A 19,558-nucleotide genomic window follows, 5' to 3' on the forward strand; every position below is an offset into this window, starting at 1 on the left:
CCATCAACGCACATTAACTGGGCGGAAAGTTGTAGAGGTAAAAGAAGGTGGAGAGAGAGCAAGGGTGAGGGGGTTGGGACAGGAGTTTGGGGGGCAGGATGGAGAGGGGAATAGTTATGGAAAGAGATTCCAGGTTCCTTTAAAAACCATGCAGCTCTGGTGCTTCAGGGAGAGGCCCACCAGCCGCAGTAACAGTCACGGCGATTGCTGTTAAAAAAACAACCTGGCCTCCTCTGCGCACATGCTTGGCGAGGGGGGTTCGGGGCCTGTCTACATGGGTAATTCCATGAAGAGCAGCTGTGAATTTAAGGCCCACTGGCCATTCCGGAATTGCGTCCCCACACGTGGCGTTAGCAGAGTTGCTCTGGAATCGCTTGTAGCCAAACTCTTTGGTACCTGCCCCTCCTGGAAAACCTTGCGGGGGGGGGGGGGGAGGGGAAGGGGGGGTAGCAGGTGAGCGGCTGAGCTACTGAGGTGACTGATGAGGGCGGCCGCTGCATGGCCACAGGGCTTGGCCCCGCCTGGACTGATTCCAGAACGGTTCCAGACTTTACCTTACTCTGAATTCGTTTGCAAGTGTCGTGAAGGCTGCAGGGGCTCCCGCTCAGAGGGGTGGAAAGCAGCCGCTCAGCTTGCCCCGGGGTGAGACCAGGTGCATGTGAGCATCAGGCTGAGGTGGTGACTGTCCCCTTGCTGAGCGCCCGCTGCACCAGGGACGCAGGAGCCCCCTGCCCGTTGGACGCAGACGATGTGGAGCCACCCCAGCAATGAGCCCCCCCCCCCCCATGGTGCAGGCTCAGAGCCTGTTCTGGGGCCCTTTCCAGTGTCTCGCCCTGGGGGGCTAGAGGGGGCGAGCTGGGCCGGGGCTTTCGCCCAAGGGCCCCCTGGCTGCCCAGGGCCTGGCGGGCGCCCTGGGGGGCACTGACCCCCAGCAGGCCGCCAGCTCCAGAAACCGGCCCCCCCCAGTGTAGCGGAGCAAAGCCAGGGGCTGCGCCCAGCACCCCCCGGCCCGCAGCTGGGCACCTCGCCCTGCCGGGCCCTGACCGGCCTCCTCTTACCGCTGCCCCGGCCGGGCCGCCCGCTCCCTGCCGCCCGCGGGCGCTGCGCGGGGCTCCGCGGGGCAGGGGCCGGCCCCCCCGGCCGGGCTCGGCGGGCGGGGCCGGGGCGGGGCCAGGCGCCGCGTGGGGCTGGCTCCGGCTCGCAGCCTCGGCCGGCGCGACACCGAGCGCAGCCGCCGCCGCCGGAGCGTCCCGCGGACACGGAGCCCAGCGGCCGCTGCTGCCGCGGGCGGGGCCGGGCCGGCGCGGGGGCCGGAGCTGCGGCGCGGCCGGCGGGGCCCCTCTGCGGGCGCCCCCGGCCCCGGGGCCCTGCGCCGCCCGCCGGGGCCCGCTCGGCCGGGGCGCGGGGCGCGGGGCGGGAGCCGGGCGGGAGCCGGGGCGGGCCCGGCGCTGCAGAACCTTGGACAGAAGCGGAGCCGCCGCCGGGTCGCGCAGGGCGGAGCTGAGCGCAGCGCCCCGGGCACCGGCCCCCGGTAGGCGGAGGGGGGGGCGTGGGGGAGGGGCGGGGGTCCGGGGGGCGCTGGGGGGGGCGAGCGGAGGGGGGGATGACGGCCGGGGCGGGCGGGAATGAGTGCCCGGGGGGGGCTGGTGGGGGTGAGAGCTGGGGGGCGAGGGCCCGGGGGGGGGCCCGGGATGACGGCCGGGGGGGCGCCGGGGGGCGCGGCGGAGCGGGAGGGGAGGCTGCGGCGCGGGGCCGGCCGGGGGGCCGTGATGACGGCCGGGGCAGTCCTGGGGGGGCTCCGGGGGGCGGGGATGACGGCCGGGGGGGGCCCTGGGGGGGCGGGGATGACGGAAGGGGGAGTCCTGGGGGGCCGGGATGACGGCCGGGGGTCCTGGGGGGGCGCTGGGGGAAGCCCTGGGGGGGCGGGGATGACGGCCGGGGGGGCGCCGGGGGGCCCTGGGGGGCGGGGATGACGGAAGGGGGGGCCCTGGGGGGGCGGGGATGACGGCCGGGGGGCTCCTGGGGGGGCGCGGCGGAGCGGGAGGGGAGGCTGCGGCGCGGGGCCGGGCGGGGGGCCGGGATGACGGCCGGGGGGGCCCTGGGGAGGCGCCGGGGGGGCCCTGGGGGGCGGGGATGACGGAAGGGGGGGTCCTGGGGGGCCGGGATGACGGCCGGGGGGGGCGCCGGGGGGCTCCTGGGGGGGCGCGGCGGAGCCGGAGGGGAGGCTGCGGCGCGGGGCCGGTCGGGGGGCCGGGATGACGGAAGGGGGGGCCCTGGGGGGCCGGGATGACTGCCGGGGGGCCCTGGGGGGGCGGGGATGACGGCCGGAGGGGAGGCTGCGGCGCGGGGCCGGGCGGGGGGCCGGGATGATGGCCGGGGGGGGTCCTGCGGGGGCGCTGGGGGAAGCCCTGGGGGGGCGGGGATGACGGCGGGGGGGCGCCGGGGGGCCCTGGGGGGGCGGGGATGACGGCCGGAGGGGAGGCTGCGGCGCGGGGCCGGGCGGGGGGCCGGGATGACGGCCGGGGGGGATCCTGCGGGGGCGCTGGGGGAAGCCCTGGGGGGGCGGGGATGACGGCCGGGGGGGCGCCGGGGGGCCCTGGGGGGCGGGGATGACGGCCGGGGGGGTCCTGGGGGGGCTCAGGGGGGCCGGGATGACGGCCGGGGGGGGCGCCGGGGGGCTCCTGGGGGGGCACGGCGGAGCCGGAGGGGAGGCTGCGGCGCGGGGCCGGTTGGGGGGCCGGGATGACGGCCGGGGGGGTCCTGGGGGGGCGCTGCGGCGCGGGGCCGGTCGGGGGGCCGGGCGCCGCGGACCCACTGGCGTTGTGTCCCCGCTGCAGGGCCGGAGGCGGCGGGCGCCCGGCGGCGCCATGGGCACGGTGCTGTCGCTGTCCCCGAGCTACCGCAAGGCGCCGCTGTGCGAGGACGGCGCGGCCGGGCTGGGGCCCTACGGCGCGGCGCCCGGCGGCCGGAGCGCCAAGGAGCGCGGCCTGCGGCGCCACCCGATCCTGGCCGCGCTGCCCTGGAAGCGCATCGCCGCCGTCTCGGCCAGGAAGAAGAAGCACTCGCAGAAGGTGCAGCCCGGTGGCTGCCCGAGCAGCGTCGCCCACCTCAACAGCGAGAACCTGAGGAAGTCGCTGTCCTGCGCCAACCTCGCCGGCTTCGCGCCGCCCGCCGCCCCGCCGCTCTCCCCGGCCAAGAGCGCAGCGCCCACGGGGCGCAAGGCGCCGCCCCAGCCCGGCGCCGCCGGCACCCCGCGGCGGGTCATCGTCCAGGCCTCCACCGGCGAGCTGCTGCGCTGCCTGGGCGACTTCCTCTGCCGCCGCTGCTACCGCCTGAAGCACCTCTCGCCCACGGACCCGGTGCTGTGGCTGCGCAGCGTGGACCGGGCGCTGCTCCTGCAGGGCTGGCAGGACCAGGGCTTCATCACGCCGGCCAACGTGGTCTTCCTCTACATGCTGTGCAGGGACGTCATCGCCGCCGAGGTGGCCACCGACCACGACCTGCAGGCCAGCTTGCTGACCTGCCTGTACCTCTCCTACTCCTACATGGGCAACGAGATCTCCTACCCGCTCAAGCCCTTCCTGGTGGAGAGCTGCAAGGAGGCCTTTTGGGACCGCTGCCTCTCCATCATCAACCTCATGAGCCCCAAGATGCTGCAGATCAACGCGGACCCGCACTACTTCACCCAGGTGTTTGCTGACCTGAAGAACGAGTGCAGCCAGGAGGAGAAGAGCCGGCTCCTCATCGGGCTGGACCGGTGAGCACCCCCCGCCGCTGGGACTGGGGCACCTTCCTGGTGCTTTGATTTGTCAGACGCAGGTGGAGGTTGGGCGGACCTTGGAAAGGGCAGCGGGGCCCCCAGCTGGCAGCACTGACCTTGGAACACTAGCCGCCTGCCTTGGCCTCCAGCAGGGCTGCAGCCACGGGGGTGGGTTGGAAGCTGTTGTTGTAGCTAGTGTCTGTTCGGTTTCTGTAACTGCCTGGAGATCCATTGCTCCCTCCACTTCCTGGGCTGTCGCACCCAGTGCTCAGTGGGGGCTTGGCTGTCCTTTTGCCCAGACAGTATCTGCCGGAGGGATTATCCAGGCAGAAGTCTTCACCCTTGTGAGCAGGCGGCTTCAAGAAATGACTTGAAGGAAATGTTGGCCTTTACTTTCTCGAAGGGCCTGGTGGTGTGGGAATGGGGTAATTCAATGGAGTCTTGAGCATCTGGCATTTCACAAAGGGATCCAATGCTTTAAAGCTGGCAGGGGTTCAGAGCTGCACAAAACTTAAGAAAATTAACCTTAAAAACAATCCGTATCAAACTCCAAAAGGGACTTATTGCATGTAACATGTAGTTAGCTGGGAAGGCGAGTGGGGGAGAGGTGGAATTGCACACACCTTTGACTCTGCATTGGTGGCTCACATGTTTAATTCTCAAAATTCCCAGATTTGGGAAAGCCCAACTTTGAGCAGGCAAAACAGTTCCTCACAGGCTTAGAAGTATCATTCGTGATCAATGCTGCAGCCTGTGGTCTAAGGCGAGTTTGGAATGCTGTCTCACCAGTCAAGGCACCCAAGAGGTGAGGTGGCCAGGTTGGGATTGGTGTGAGACCACACTGTGGCTACTTGGCTATTGTTTTGGTTTGCGACGGCAAATAATTCTGTGCTAGTCAGTAACATGACTATCTGCAGCCCACCCTGGTCCTGTCACGAGTGGTGGCCATTACTCTGTTCATGTTTTCTGAACTGCAGCAGTAGTGGTCTGTTCTGATGTGTCTTACTGTAGGGTTTAATGGCATTATCAATTGCTTTCCCTAGTCTACCGGATCACTCTGTGTGGAATGGGGCCTATTTAGCATTCTGCCCACTGCAGCTGCCGTCATGGCCAACCTCTGATGTCAGCGTGCGGGTACAGTGCGTTTATTGAAACGTAGGGGGAAAAGAGGTTGTTAAAATAATTTCAGAAAGAAAAAGCTCATCACCAAGTGGGCAGAGGGGACTGGGCCTTACAGCCTACACTAGAAATATTAATGCATCTTTCCTTGGCTTAGCATCCTACTGATTGAGTTTGATGATGTCATTTAAAAGACCAAGGTCCCTGGTTCTAGATGCTAACACGCACGTTAATGCTACTGAAAAGTGAATTCACTTTTGGGTTGACGCTCACAGGTAATATCATCCTCTGACTTTAGAGCTTCCTACAGTGCCAGATGTTGAGGAAAACCAAGACTAGGGTTTCACTGCATGTAATATGGCTGCAGACACAGACTAGTTAGAAATCTCTATCTGCTTCTTCAAATCCAACAGTAGGTTTAAGGATGCTGGCATTCTGGCAGGGGGGGGGGGGGAGGAGAGGGTGGGATTTGTATTTAACTGGGTTAGAACAGATTGTGTTTGCTTCTCAAATTAGCATCAAGCACATTTTGAAAGGCAGAGGAACAAAGCTGTGAAATTAAAGGTCTGGATTTGAGAGGAGCTGGTCTTGCAATAGTGAAGGCTGCTGGACTTGCAAATGAAGGGAGAGCTTGCATCGCCTCGAAAGCTAGGCCGAAATCTGAGCCATTAAGAAACACCGACCACAAGCTAACACTTCTTCAGACAGAGCTGGAAAGAAAGGAAACCTGCAGCCACTTGATCAGTGATGGGTGGGAGGGGAAAGGAAGATCTATTAGCAAAAGCAGGGGGAAAAATAAATTCTCCTCTTGGTCTTTGTACATATTTGTCTCAGCTCCCTCCATTGCAGAGTTGCTGTTCTAAATGGATGGTGTAAAATGTGGCAATGTGATGTCACCTTGTTCCTAAGGTGGACTGAACAGGTCAGACCCTATACGTCTCTTGAGGCATTGAATAACTGACTGGATTCCAGCTTTGTGTCTGGGAGAGGCGTTTTCTTCTCTCTCCTCCCTCCCCCCCTCTATTTATTTTGAAACGAGATTCAAGTTTTGTGAGTGGTTCTGGATTAAGGGAAATAAATGCTACTGTATCATGACATCAATGTGAAATGTATTGTTCCCGTTGTGCACTGATCATAAGTATTGTGTTAAGGATCAACTGATATACTTGAGTGTGCAAGCAATGAAATACATTTACATGCTGCTATAAAGAAAACTTTTAGAACAAAAAAATACTAAACTTACAAAAAACCCTTCTTTATTCTTTCATCATTGCTTTGACAGTGATATTGTGCATGCAAACAGAAGCATTGTGTGTCTTCAGCAAACAAAAACAATCTTACAACTGATGGCTGTAAAAATTACACTCATGCACAAAAACAAACAAAAAAAACCCCCACAACACAAAACTAGTTCAGTATTTGAGTTGGCATTTTCTCATCGGAGCTGGGGATTGACAGGTTCTTCTTACTGTGCACAGTTCTTAGGTTAGTTCTGTTCCAACAGTTGTTAAAATTGCAAATGAAAACAAGGAAACAACGTGCCATTTTTTCACTTGAAATTCTTCATAGATGTACATTTGAAACTGCTAATGATACATGTATCTGTATGTTGTTTTTTTTAGTGCAATCTCTTCTGTAGATCTTGGTTGACCAAACTGGTGGGTATAGTTACTTATTAATTTATATTTGTCTCATTCTGTATGTATGTGCGCAGTGTGTTTGTAAGTACGTGTGGTTTATAATCTGACAGACTGTCATAAAGCTCAGTGTGCCTGTAATTTAGCCCCCTTCCCTTATTTTTATTTATTTTTGTACTGTGCTGATGAAATAAAATGCACTGACCATCCATTACATGGAAGCCTTTTGTAGCAGAGTCTTTTGTGCAGCAGCCCATGTGTGTAAGACACCTTTCACAAACGATTCATGCTATTGGAAAATAATTGGATTTGCCTTAACGAAAGAGGGCTTAACACATTTGCCGTGCTAGAATCTTAATCATGTTAAGGTCACTGGGTTCATGGCTTTGCTGGTGGTTGTCGCACAATCTCCTGTGAAGTGAGGAGACGAGAGAGCGCTCTCTTTTGAAGGAAATTAGCCAGACAGGCAGAGGAGAGACATGGCCTTCCTGACGCGGCCCACCAGAAGCCGGGCAAGGATGCCTGCCTCCCTGTACACGTGCATAGGGGGAGTAAACAAGGATAAGGACTGTACGGGTCAGAGGCTGAGGAATGTCCTGAATCATACGGCAAGGCTGTCGCGCTCATCCGGCTGTCCTCCTGCAAATGCACTTTGGGTCTCTGGTCTCGGTAGTCGCACAGTATGAGAAAGCAAGAGGCTGAATTTGTTTGGCCTCTCAGATTCAGTTTAATTAGGGCAAGTCACTGATAGAAATCCTCCCATTTCCTGTTCTGTGTGATGGTCTCAGACAATGGCAGTTTATTGAGGGGTGCTCTGTCTGGGTTATTCCCCTCATTTGTCACCTAAATTCAGATAAACCCCAATGAGCAGCAGATGTTGAGAAAGTGGTAAAGAAATGAGCAAGACGGGAAATGAAAACCTCATTTCAGTCCCTAGCTCCACCGAGGCCTGTTTAACAAAACAGCTTCTGTATCATCAAGCCCTATACTAAGGACTCCAGGGCACCCCCCGGAGCAGTGTTCAGCATTTTCACTTAACCAAAGGTCCCACCCAACTGTGCAGGAAACACAGGGAGCTTTGACGGCAGTATGTGAAACATCACTCTTCTTCAATAAACTTTTCAGGGAAAACCCTGCAGAAAAACAAATGCTTATCTCCAGTGTGACTTTTATCTCCACTATAAGAAAGGGAGACCAGAAATATCAGGGTGCAACTAATAGTGTTTTTATTTATTACTTTGAATTATGTAAACAAAACCCCCCAATTACATAATAGCAGGGCTTTTCCCTTTAATATCTTACAGTATCAACTACTTAAAAAAGGGTCATTGCATTATTGCCCCAGGCTTAAAATCAGAATACAATTTAGAAATAATTAATTTATGGGAAAAACAGGGTTATATATATAAACCAGACCAGGCACAAATAATGTATTTCATTTAATAAAGACACATACTTCATCACATACAATATCCCCACCTCGCACTGTTTGAGATTTCCTAAACCCACCCATCATGATTCTATACAACCATTTCGTCGGAGGGATACTGTACGAAAGTGCTAATTAAAACTCTTCCCACTAACGTGGCTACTACACTAGTGATACTGGGGAGGCACTTGGGCAATTACATAAAAAAGCAAAAAGTGCAAATGGAACGGCACAGCGGCTGGGGGGGCGGGCTCCCCTTTTCTTCTTCTGCTTTATAGGGATTAGTGACAAATCAAATCTTCCTTCCTAGCACAAATTACAAGACAGCTTGAGAACTGGCATTCTCCTGCTGAGGAGCTGCGAAAGCCAGGGAATAAGCAGAATGAGAGGTAAAGGCCCCTTATTGATAACCTAGCTGCGCGTGCGTACGCACACCCACCCACCACGTGTAGGAGCAATTGCTTGGCTGGGTAGTCGCTTCCATGCTCCTTAGTGCTCTCAGGGTTTTAGGCCCTGGTAAAGCAGCCACCAACAGTTAACCTGCATTGGCCAATAGCCATAATTGTGTCTTCCCAAAGGATCGGGGGGAATCCAAAAAGGCCGTGAGAGTCCCAGGCTGCAGGATCTTTCCTTGCCATCCAGTACAGCAAACAATGAAAGTGAGCAGGTGACAGGGTGGCTTTGGAGACTCCTGCTCCTTAATGACACTGGGCTGCTCTCGGTGGGTCCTGGCTAGAGGCCACACGCTGCAATTGTGCGATGTACATCAGGGGAAGGGACGGAGCAGCCATAGGAAGGGGCTATGCCACAGGGACTCTAGCAAACACAAAATGGGAAATTAAGCTTGTCCTAATTAAACACAGCTCTGTAGCTTCTCTCCTCTATTCCAGATACCACTTAACCTCAGAGTCTCCCTAGCAGTGGCTGGGCAGAGACACTGTTGTGACCCACATACCCTCCCCTCTGTCCATAGGGTGGCTTTGTATTCACTATGGAGCTGGATTGCCACCATGCCCTTGAATAGGGGAAGTGCCTCTTTAGGCCCCTCCCCCCTGCTTTTTTTGGGCTGCTAAAACATATAGATCTGAGAGCTAAACAACTGCTACAATGAGGCCAGGGACTGGAGATCCCTAAAATGGGCTCATTGGGACAGTTCCCCCAGGCAGGCCTTGTACAGCATGGAAGACTGGAATCCTGACCTGACCAGCAGTGCCAGAATTGAAGAGCTATCGTTGCAATAGCCCCATAATGTCCCTGTCTCCCCCATTAAATAAAAAGCTGGTTAGTAATTCTGGAGGGGACAATGGAGAGATGGTAAAGACCGCACTTTACTGAACCCAGTGCCCTATTACCAACCTGGAGCACGGAACACAAGGGTACGGTGGCCAGACACATGCAGGCTATGCACCAGCTGCTAAGTATGATGCTAACAGAAAGGCAAGAGAGGAACAGAGGGGGCTCCACTGGCTTGTGCTGAAGGTGCCCAATGCATGGCTAAGGAGGGTTTCTATTCAGCTGCAGAAGAGGAAGTCTCTCCATTTAAGAACAGGGTTTGTGGATTTCCCTCTATGCTTGGACGGAATTGCCCAGAGTTAGTGTTCACATAGTGCAAGACTTGGGAGCTGTGGGCTGGGTCTCCTCAGACTCACCGCTCCCATGTTTCCAGGGCCCCTGCGCAGACTCTGGGAAGGAAACCTCTCCTTAACTGGGCAGAGAGCTCAGCTGCACTGCACCATGTTGCTGGGGCTGAGAAACCACATGGGTCATGCAAGGAGAATGCAGGGTGGGAATCTGGAGGGTTTAGGAAGCAGTTACCACTTAGGAAAGACAACAGCTATGCTCTATACAGCAAAGGCAGCTTAAAGCCCTCCACACCTTTCATTCCACCTCCTTGATGCTAGCATAGCTTCCCCATGCCCTCCCTCCTCACAGGCCAATAGACTTCTTACAGGAAAAGCAGCAGGCTTATTTTAGAGATGCATTTATAGGTACCCGCAACAGTCACATGAGCTCTGACGGAGAGGGGCTGGGAGGAGTGTGGGATCTGTGCCTTCCCTCAAGGGAATCCAGCCCTTTGCAAATATGGTTCCCTTCTTAAGGGAGATTTGGTCTTTCCAATTCAACTCACGTTACTCCTGGACTCCTTTTCCGAGCCCTAGTCTTTGGTCCCTCCAACAGAGGCTGCACAATATTGTAAAATTGAGACATGGAGATAAACTCAGAGGGGAATATGGGAGAGGGTTAGAAGAGTGAGGGGGAAGGGAGGATGCCAGGCGTAGCAGTGTCCATAAGTAAATGCTCTCGGCTGAATAGCTCAGAAGCAGTTTCAGGAGTCCAGGCCTGCTAAGCTGGGCACATCCGATTGGCTATTTTAAACTCTAGTGGATGTGGCAGAGAAACTTTCTCTTGTATTTGGGCTGGATAAACCTCTAGCTTTAGAGATCTGTTTAGGTGCATGACTGCAAGTCACAGCTAAGCATTTCTAAATTAATTCGCTTGAAAAGTTCAAGGCACAGGGAGGGCAACCGAAGCCCGGGTCTGTCTCCTTTCCCATGCTCCTTTCAAGGCTCTCTGCTCTAGTGGAGGGGATGCTAATTTCCTGGCACACAGAGGATGAAACCTGAACGATTCTTGGTGAAGTCTGGCTGTGTCTGGTTGATCCTGGTTTCCACAGAGACTGTGCATTTCCTGCCATGCATGCTGCACTGGACTGGATTGGTAACACTGACTTGCAGATGGCGTTTCTCACTGTTGGGCAAAAAGAAAACAAGCGCATTAAGAGATGGAACCAGAAACTGACTAGATTACCTGCTGAAGAGCCTTTGCCAGGACTATTGTGTAGTTACATGATTAGCAACAAGCTTCCTTGACCCGTTAGGTCCTCTGTCACCATGTCCAATGCAGACCTGTGCAGGTCACCTCAGCAGCAGCTTTGAGGCCCCTAATCAGAACAGCCATGGAAAATAACAGCTAGTCACTTCCTTTTCGCTCGATTCTATCAGAGCAGACAGTGGCCTGACCCATTAATCGGAGCACAGAGCTGATCTACACCGTTCTAATCTGAGAATGGCTCCCTTGGGGGTGCAGCAAGTCCCCCTATACCTATCCCATTTTACTTCTAATTTAACTCTCACTCAAATCTCACCTGTTTGCATGGAACACTCCAGATATTTGTATATAGAAAAAAGGAAGAGCTCTCAGGAAAAAACCCTGCCAGGGTTCTCCCACCATGTCATGCCTGTTCAGGGGATCATGCTGAGCTGATCTCAGTCCAGTCCAGACAAGAGTCTGCAGTACAAAAATCACCAGCACTATCAGTATCCCCTTTGTTGTGGGATTTAACAGAGAGGCCAAGAATGAACCAGAGATAGGAAAATTATGGCATACTGGTTAGAGCACAGGGCAGGGACTCAGGTGACTTGGGGTCTATTCCTGGCTTTGTCACTGGCCTGCCAGATGACCTTGGGCAAGTCACTTCACTGCTCCATGCCTCAGTTTCCCTATCTGTAAAACAGGAATAATGATATGAACCTCATTCGTGAAGTGCTTTGAGATCTATGGATAAAGGCACTAGAAAACCAAGGGATTATTACCCCCTATGAATTTTCTTTCTGGTACCCTGCATGTCCAACATGTGAGGTGTGCCCCTTTTTCCCGGGGCATGGAGGCAGACCAATAGATCTTGGCTGCATTTAGGCACCAGAACCAGCCCTTCCTGGAATTCGCCAGCATTCTCTGCCCCATAAGCCATGCAGGAGCCCAGACCACCCGCTCCTGGATATCACCAGATCACTAGCTTCCAAAGCTGACAATGTTTTACCCAGAAAGGTGAGCACGCAACCACCGAGTAGAGATACTTGTCACAGAATGTTGGGGATACAAGAACTCTCCCAGCTTTTTAATTCTAAACTCTGCATTGATGTAAAAGACCATTCAGTACAGAAGCAAGTATTAAGACTCCAACGCAAAAAATGCTCCCTGGACAGGGAGGACAGACTGTTGGGCATGAAGACCAAGTTCTCTCTCCCGTCCCCTCTGTGCCGGGTGGTCAGAGCTGTGGGATGTACAAAGCAGTCTGTACGTGTGGGAGGAGAATCCCAACCACATCCAAAAGGAGGAGACCCTGCCTGCTGTTAATGCAGCACATTCTGCAACGCCCTGGTGTTGCTCCTCCCATACTTTGTCCATTTGTGGCTCAAGGCCCACATCGCTGCCTTACAGGAACTCTTCTCCCGGGCAAGGTGCCTGATCCCCTTGGAGAGTGGTGGATCTGCCTGAGGTCTCACAGGCCCCTGCAATGCTTTTATCCCTGTTGCTCGATGCACAGACCCACAGGATATGCTGTGCCTCCATTTATTTTTTTGCAGGGGACAGCCCCCATTGGCTTTGCTTCTCTGAGACTGGGGCTCTGGCTTCACCACCTCTTTCTCACTGTGCTTCTCCAGTGGGGCCAAATGAGTGTAGAGGCTTTTTGGAGACCCTGGGAGCCCTACAACCAGCAGAGGTTTGCTGCAACTCAGACTTGTGCTCTGGGATCTCGTCTCTGCAAAGAACCTTTCAGATGGCTTGTGGGACAAAAGGCCCAGAATGAGAAAGCTGCATGTTTGGAGGGACTTGGGGGAACAGAGTCTGGATCCCATGACATTTTTCAAAGTGACAGTCTGCTCACCTGCTTCCCTTGAGGTGGGTGGCTCTGCTGGAGCTTAGAGGCTGCTCCGCCCATGTCAGGAGTCACGTCTTTGCCGAGTGTGGGTGCGCTGCCCCCACTGGTGGTTGTCATGCCCTGGCTGTGGCACTGATGGTGGCATGGCTGGGACATGGTAGTTACAGGCGGCTTGTTGAGAGTGACGAGCTAGCCTGAGGGCACACAGCCCCAGCTAAATTTATACATTCTTTGCTTTCTCCCTCCCCCACCCAGACTCTGGGCTAGGTTGGAGCTGGAGCCCCAGCCCTGGAGACTGGTGTCCTCTCTGGTTCTGTCACTAGAGAACCTCACTGGAACTTTGGGGGGCAAGCCCGCCACTTGAGGGAGGTATGAACCAGTTTTGAACACTAACCCATATATCCTGGTTGGATGAAATTTCCTTCTGGTGAGAAAGGAGAAGCTTTGGGAGGGACCTCATGGATGTGGGCCCATTGCAGAGTGTCCTGCTTGCCCATGAGCTGAGTTAAGGCCTGAAGGGAGAATTCCTGATGAATCACCCAAAAAGACTTTTTGCTTTCTGTCCTCTGAAATGAAGTCCTTGACCTGGCCAATGTCTAGGATCGCTGCTCCCAGGTGGGGAAGTGCTGATATGGCTAAGGATGACTCTTCTCTATGCTGATCAGGACCCTGTGCTTCTGCAGAATAGAGTCTGTCAGATAGGCCTTGAAGGGCTGCATTCTGAATCTGGGATTAGATGAGAGGGTTGTCCAAAAACGATAAATCTAGAACCCTCTCTCTCCGAGGTAGGACACAAGCGCTACTAGGATGTTTGTGACTATTCAAGGGAATTTTCCTGCAGTGGCGTACCCTCTTTCACTGTCTCCAATACCCAGTGGTGTGAAGTGGTGAGTTCGTCCACACACCAGAGAATCTTGGAAGCCTCCCTATGTTGGGAGATTGTTTTGGATTTAGGACATCTGATGTCAAGTGAGGACCTCTGGCTGGAAAGCCTTCCAGAAGAGCCCTATCTGTAGTTCCAGGGCTTGCTGAAATCAGACCACCTACCTCTTCCAGGTTTGCAATCTCTTTGCTGCTCTCTGTAGGACAGACAGCCTCGAAAGGAGGAGTTAAAACCAAAGGAGGGCTTTTGTAATTCTTCCTGGGCTGATCTTAAGGAAGAGATCTCTTCGCTTTCTCCACTCCTGTCCCCAGTACGGAGGGGAGAGTTGTGTGCCTGACCCAGCAGTTCGGCGAGGACCGGGCCCTCTCAGTGGCCAAGGATGCTGCCCTCCTCCTTCGCAGGGCTGCAGGGGGACCGAGCATGCTTGTGCCTCAAGGCTGCCCGGCGCTGTGCCTGAGGAGCTCCAGCCTGTGGAGCACTCTGTGCCATGGAGCACTGCACCACATGGCTCTGGCTGGAACGTGGAGGAGCAAGAAGGGCAGCTGCAGCAATTCTTCCTGTCCCCTCAGCCATCGCCCAACTGGGGGAAGTGGATGAAGGTGTCGGAAGGAGCTGGACCTAAAAAGACCCCGGAATATCAGCCTTAAAAACCAGTTGCTCCTATTCCCAAGCAGGCAAGTTTTCCAATTGATTTGAAGGGTTTAAAAAGACTCCCCGAAGCCCTGACACAAGCAGAGCCCCTTGGTCTGCTCCTGGCAAAGACTGCAGAGGGACAGAATTCCAGGAAGGGGTGGTTCTGGTCCCTGCCCACAGCCAGCATCTAGTTGTCAACCTCCACAGTCTGTGCCAGGAGCACACCAAGGGACTCTGCTTGAGACAGGGCCTTGGGGAGCCGATACTGAGTGGGTTGCAGGGGAGGGTGCCTGCAAGGATTGTCCATTAGTTCCCCTGAGCACGTCACTTTTTTATTGAAGTACAGTTTGGGAGAAAATAGAAAAAACAAGTATAAGTTTTTAAAAAAATCAGAGATATTAACATGTCAAATGACTAGAACTGATCGTCACTGAATCCTGCCTTTATACACTGAGCACCCACCCATGCACCGGACAAATGATACATCAAACAGGGCACTGCCTGAGATCCTGAAGGATGAGAGATCTGGATTCATTCTATGTGACATCATTGCACATGTCACTTTTGGCCTTAAAACCTATGAATCTAAGAAACTGATTGGTCTGACCTCCAGTACAACGCAGCCCAGAGAATTGCACCTCGTGATTCCTGCAGTGATTCTGTTTGAGTTAGAGTGTCCAATCTTCATTTAAAGACTTTTAGTGACAGAGAATCCACCAAACCCTTGAGAAGTGGTTTCAATGGTTACTAATCCTCACTTAAAACCTTCTGCCTTGTTTCTAGCCATTGGCAATTGTTAGGCCTTTGTCTGCTAGACTAAAAAGTCCCAACCTAGGCTATTAACCCCTTTGCTGCCACAACTTCTGTTCAAAGAGGATTTCCCCAGTGCACCTGAAAGAGCACCTTGTCCCAGGAACCGCATGAGTTAGAGCGCACCCATGTGATTAACGTGTGAATGACTTTTTAAAAAAATATATAGTCATTCTATTTAGGGGAGTCACATTAGCAGGACAACTGGAAGCAGCACGCAAATGGGTATTTAATACTTATTTAGTCGTGACTCAGTGAGAAGCAGCTGAAGTCCCTACTTAATTTGCTATTTTTACCATGGCTTAGCAGAACCAGCTGTACAAAGGGAAAAGCCAATCAGAGGTTCCAACAGACTCTCGCCAACGTGCGCAGGGAAGGTGGGTTTAACAGGAAGCAGTTGTAGAAAAGGAGAAGGGCTCCTGACTTTCATTCTCCTCAGCCGTATTCCTCAGACCAGTAGGGTAAGACAGGCTATTAACAGCTATCAGATACCTTGGCCTCTAACTCTGTGGACCCTCATAGAGGAGCAACCCACCCCAAATGGGGCAGAAGGACTCTCATTAGCCCTCCTCTCCACGGGAAAGGAAGGATGATTTTGTGAACAGGGCTCCAGGCCTGAGAGTCAGAAGACCTGGGTTCTATTCCAAGCTCCATCAGAATTCCTGCATGACCTTCAAAAAGAGACTTAGCCATCCCGTTCCTCAGTTTCCCCTATGGAAAATGGGGATAATGACACCTATCTCAGAGGGGTACCATGAGGCTGAACTAACAGTTGTTCATACAACATGTTGCTCTGCTTGGATGAGAGAAACCAGAGAAGCATACTCGAGACAGATTCCTGTGGAGCGCTCGAAGCAGCTGGTTTTGGTTTTTTTTTGCAGCCCAGTAAATTTTTCCCTCCCAGGGATCCAATCTGCTCCGCTCCCTACAATAGCAGTCCCCATGAAATAGTGTTTCTAGCCTTTCCAACTGGCTTCACACAAATGCTTTCAGATCAATATAACCTCCTGGTGATGATCACGAATCCTCAGTACTTTGGCTGGTATTGTATGGTCAGAAGAGACTGCAGGCTCTTCCAGGAGTCAGCCAAAGCATCCACTTTTGTGAGTCCAAAGAAGGACTGTCCAACCCCATCCTCAGCCTCCCTGCTGGGTAAAGCAGCCCTGAGAATCCCCCTAAAGCAGTACGAACAGGTCAGTGTGCCAATGCACCAAGGCTCTCAAATAATACTCCAGTGGTCTGTCAATATGCTGACGAGTAAGAAGGTGAAAGAAATGTCAACTTGGTTTTCATTCCATCCATCAAAGCAGCATCACACCTGTTATGGCAGTGGCAGAAAGGGGAGATGACAGATGCTAGTAGCCCTGAGGTAAGATGGTATATTCACGGACTTGAAAGGCAGAAAACAGCTGTCTGCTTTAGCCAAAAAACCAAAGCATCTTCCAGAGCCCATTGGTACAACTCGAATTTATCAGAATGCATGTTATTGACTGATCTAAATACTGCATACTAGGGCACGGGGGAAGGTAAATCCACTATTCCCCAGTCTCCTGCAGGCTCTCAAAAAGAGAGGAGAGACTGAAATGGAGATCCGCTGTAAGTCTTTAGTGGTACGGGTGGACAATGCGATTTCACAGGCTAATGCAACACCTAATGAAAATACCCTTTGGGGTGGCTGGTGTTTGGCAGGTCAGATTGAGCTAGGACACAGATGTTATCCAGGCTAGTGAAAGGTCTCACTTCCACAGTCATTCTCTGGCTAATGGATTAGTCAGTCCTTCAAATAGGAAAGCCTAACTCTAAACCCCATGCTTCATTTCTCCCAGCCTTCCATAGTAATAAAATAATTCACACATGAAAAGCCCCAGTAAGACGGAAGAGAACTCACACTAGTAAAGCTCAAATTTACAATCTGGCAATACAGAGGTGAGGTCATAACCCTGTCTCAAAGTCCATCCTCATTTCAGTTCTTCCATGTTGGCAGCATTTTCAGTGATTGAGGAATGCTCCTGAATTTGTTCATTATTTAAAAAAATAAATCACCTAGTCCATAGATAAGTTTTAGAAACAACTGTGCTTAATAAAATTCCCTTGTGTTCTCTAGTGTTATCCAAGGACTTGGAAGTGCTTTATAACTATCCCACTCCACCGGGGGAAAACAGATGCAACATAGAGAAGTCAAGCACCCTGCCCAAGCTCACACAAGTCAGTGGCAGTGTCAAAAACTGAGCCCGGGCCTCTTGACTCCAGTTGTGTGCCTTATTCACAGGATCCTTCTGTATCTTTGGCCAGTGAGAGAGCACATAACTCATCTGGGGCTCAAACATTAGTTTACAATTGTGAAGTACTATATGGGTGCTAATGCCATAGTCTCTGTTTCATTTGGTTCAAGTCAGGCCACTGGACTCAAATATATCACATATAATTACTGAAACCTAGTTTCTTAGTGAGAATGACTTCAAAGCTAATATCCTCTGCTCTAGGTAACTGAATTAACCTCTACTTTGTGTTCTCAAGGGGAACTGTAAAGCTGGCGCAAACCAAAAGCCGATTTAAAGCTACGCCTTTCATCAGAACCCACTTTCTGCCTTACATCCATCCTGCAACTGTTCTCCATTTCTACCACTCTCCATCCATGATCAGCTTGTGCCTGCAGAAAGCATGTACCCCAGAGGTCAGAGAGCAGGAGAAGTGGCAGATTTCACAGCCAAGAGTAGGCTGATCATTACTGTGCACTAATCTGCAAGGAAAAGATTGCTCCAAAGCACCTTCTTCTGGGTCACTATCCATTCCACAGGCCTCTTGGACAGTTTCTCCCTCAGATCCTACAATTTCTGTACACCAAAAAGAAAAGGAGTACTTGTGGCACCTTAGAGACTAACCAATTTATTAGCCTCTAAGGTGCCACAAGTACTCCTTTTCTTTTTGCCAATACAGACTAACACGGCTGTTACTCTGAAACCTTTCTATACCCCGTGACTCCCTTACTAGCCCACATACTGTGACAAAAGTCTGTCCCAAAATATCTCCAAACATCGCTAGTAGAATTCTGCTCCACCTTTATGGAATTAGTTCTGGCTTTCAGCCAGCTCCTTGAGTGGCTAGTTAAGGCGGGTTTGGCCGTGTACCATGAGGTTTAACTCAAGTGTGGATGGAAGTAATACCATGGCATTTTCTTCGCCATGAGAAGACACTGCTGATGAGGAAGAAGTGTAGGATGCTGCTGCTGTGCATCTTTCACCTTTTGGGGAATAAAAACAATGTGGTTATTGGAGAATGTGAGGGGAATGCAATTCCCTGAAATTTGGGCATGAAGTAATCCTGCATGAGTGTGAAGGAAGAAAGGGAGCTCTCATGGGCAACAGGGAACAAAACCAGCAACGTTCCAGCCTTGGCAAGAAGACCACAAGATAAATTTTATCTTTGGAGTCAGATGAAGGTCTTGGTGTTTTGCGAAAACACTGAGGTCCTTCTGTATAATGGCAGACAGTATTTTTGGATAGAGACACTCTTTTTCGTCACATCTTGGCAGTACAAGTGACAGCTACTGATCTCGGCTGGTTGTGTGAGGGCTTTCTTATTTCTATTTGGATTTAATGGCTCAGTGAACTCTGCAGGATTCAGTGACTTTTCCTGCATCTGCTCCAAACCATCATGGCATGCGAAGTGCCTTTATCAGATTACTTCCCTTCATCTTTGCACTAGCCTCTATTGCCTTGTGCTCATTAGAGAAACTAATGGCAAAGAGAGTCAATTGCTCTCTGGATGAAAGCACATATATGTACCATATGAGTAGTAGCTGTATTTTTATTTAAAGATCAGATTCTAAACTCAGTGTGTGGTTGAGACTATAGCGTACAGAAAAGAGGTTTAAACTTCTTAGGCGCCTTGGAATATTTTGGGGAAGAGGGAGCCTACGTGGAAGGGATGGGGCTCCATTTTAATGAAAGTGAAACCAGATCGCTGGCATGTGAAATTAAGGTTTTGACTGAGGGTTTAACCTGGGAGCTGGGGAGAAAACAGACATGAGCCAAAGAGCACATAAATCAGACAGAGATATCTGTCAACAATGTTAATAATACAAAGATATCCAATAAAGGGTAGGAAACAAAACTGAGCAAAAGCAGGGGTAGGGAAAGATCAGATGAAATTTCTGTGTGAACAGCAGTGTCAGACTGAGTTAAATAAAAAGAGGAACATGATAAAATGAATGTGAGAAGCTTAAAAGCAAAAATAGGTGAACTAGAATGCGTGGCCATGAATGAAGCTCTTGATATAACAGGCATTATGGAAACATGGTGGAATAACAAAAAATAAACGAGCTATTGTAATTCCTGGCTATAAACTATACAGGAAGGACAGACTAGGCCACAGAGACAGGGGAACAGTGTGGTGTCTAAAAGATTCTATAGAATATAGCAAGATAAAAATTCTAAGTGGAGAAGATCACACAGCTGAATCCGTATGGATACAAATTCCAAGCTGAAAGAATGTAAATATCCGAGTAGGACCATTCTACGGGCCTCCAGACAGAGAAAGAAATCGAGTGCACAATGCTCAGAGAGATACAAGAGGCAGCAAAGTCTAACAAAATAATAATAATGGGGAAAATTCAACTACCTGC

General features: G+C 52.4%; 2 protein-coding genes across 2 annotated transcripts in view; one reads left to right on the plus strand and one right to left on the minus strand.

Annotated features, from left to right (window-relative positions):
- Positions 1–1,425: 1,425 nt before the first annotated feature.
- On the plus strand, positions 1,426–6,737 carry CDK5R1 (cyclin dependent kinase 5 regulatory subunit 1). The gene is made up of 2 exons (XM_084615555.1): positions 1,426–1,531; positions 2,838–6,737. Exon 2 carries the CDS (start codon positions 2,868–2,870, stop codon positions 3,759–3,761), a length of 894 nt encoding a protein of 297 aa, XP_084471681.1. The 5' UTR covers positions 1,426–1,531; positions 2,838–2,867; the 3' UTR covers positions 3,762–6,737.
- A 994-nt stretch (positions 6,738–7,731) lies between these two features.
- Positions 7,732–19,558, minus strand: part of MYO1D (myosin ID) — a 351,624-nt gene continuing 339,797 nt past the window's right edge. Inside the window, exon 22 of the mRNA XM_084615957.1 lies at positions 7,732–10,693. Coding sequence (XP_084472083.1) covers positions 10,537–10,693 — 157 coding nt within the window. The 3' untranslated portion in view covers positions 7,732–10,536. The remainder of the gene's footprint in view (positions 10,694–19,558) is intronic.

Source organism: Lepidochelys olivacea (genome assembly GCF_965140295.1).
Source record: "Lepidochelys olivacea isolate rLepOli2 genome assembly, chromosome: 27".
Lineage (NCBI taxonomy): Eukaryota > Metazoa > Chordata > Testudines > Cheloniidae > Lepidochelys > Lepidochelys olivacea.

What these genes read in the sequence shown, in the direction of transcription:
- CDK5R1 (XM_084615555.1), top strand. Translation starts at nt 2,868, where the DNA reads ATGGGCACGGTGCTGTCGCTGTCCCCGAGCTACCGCAAGGCGCCGCTG.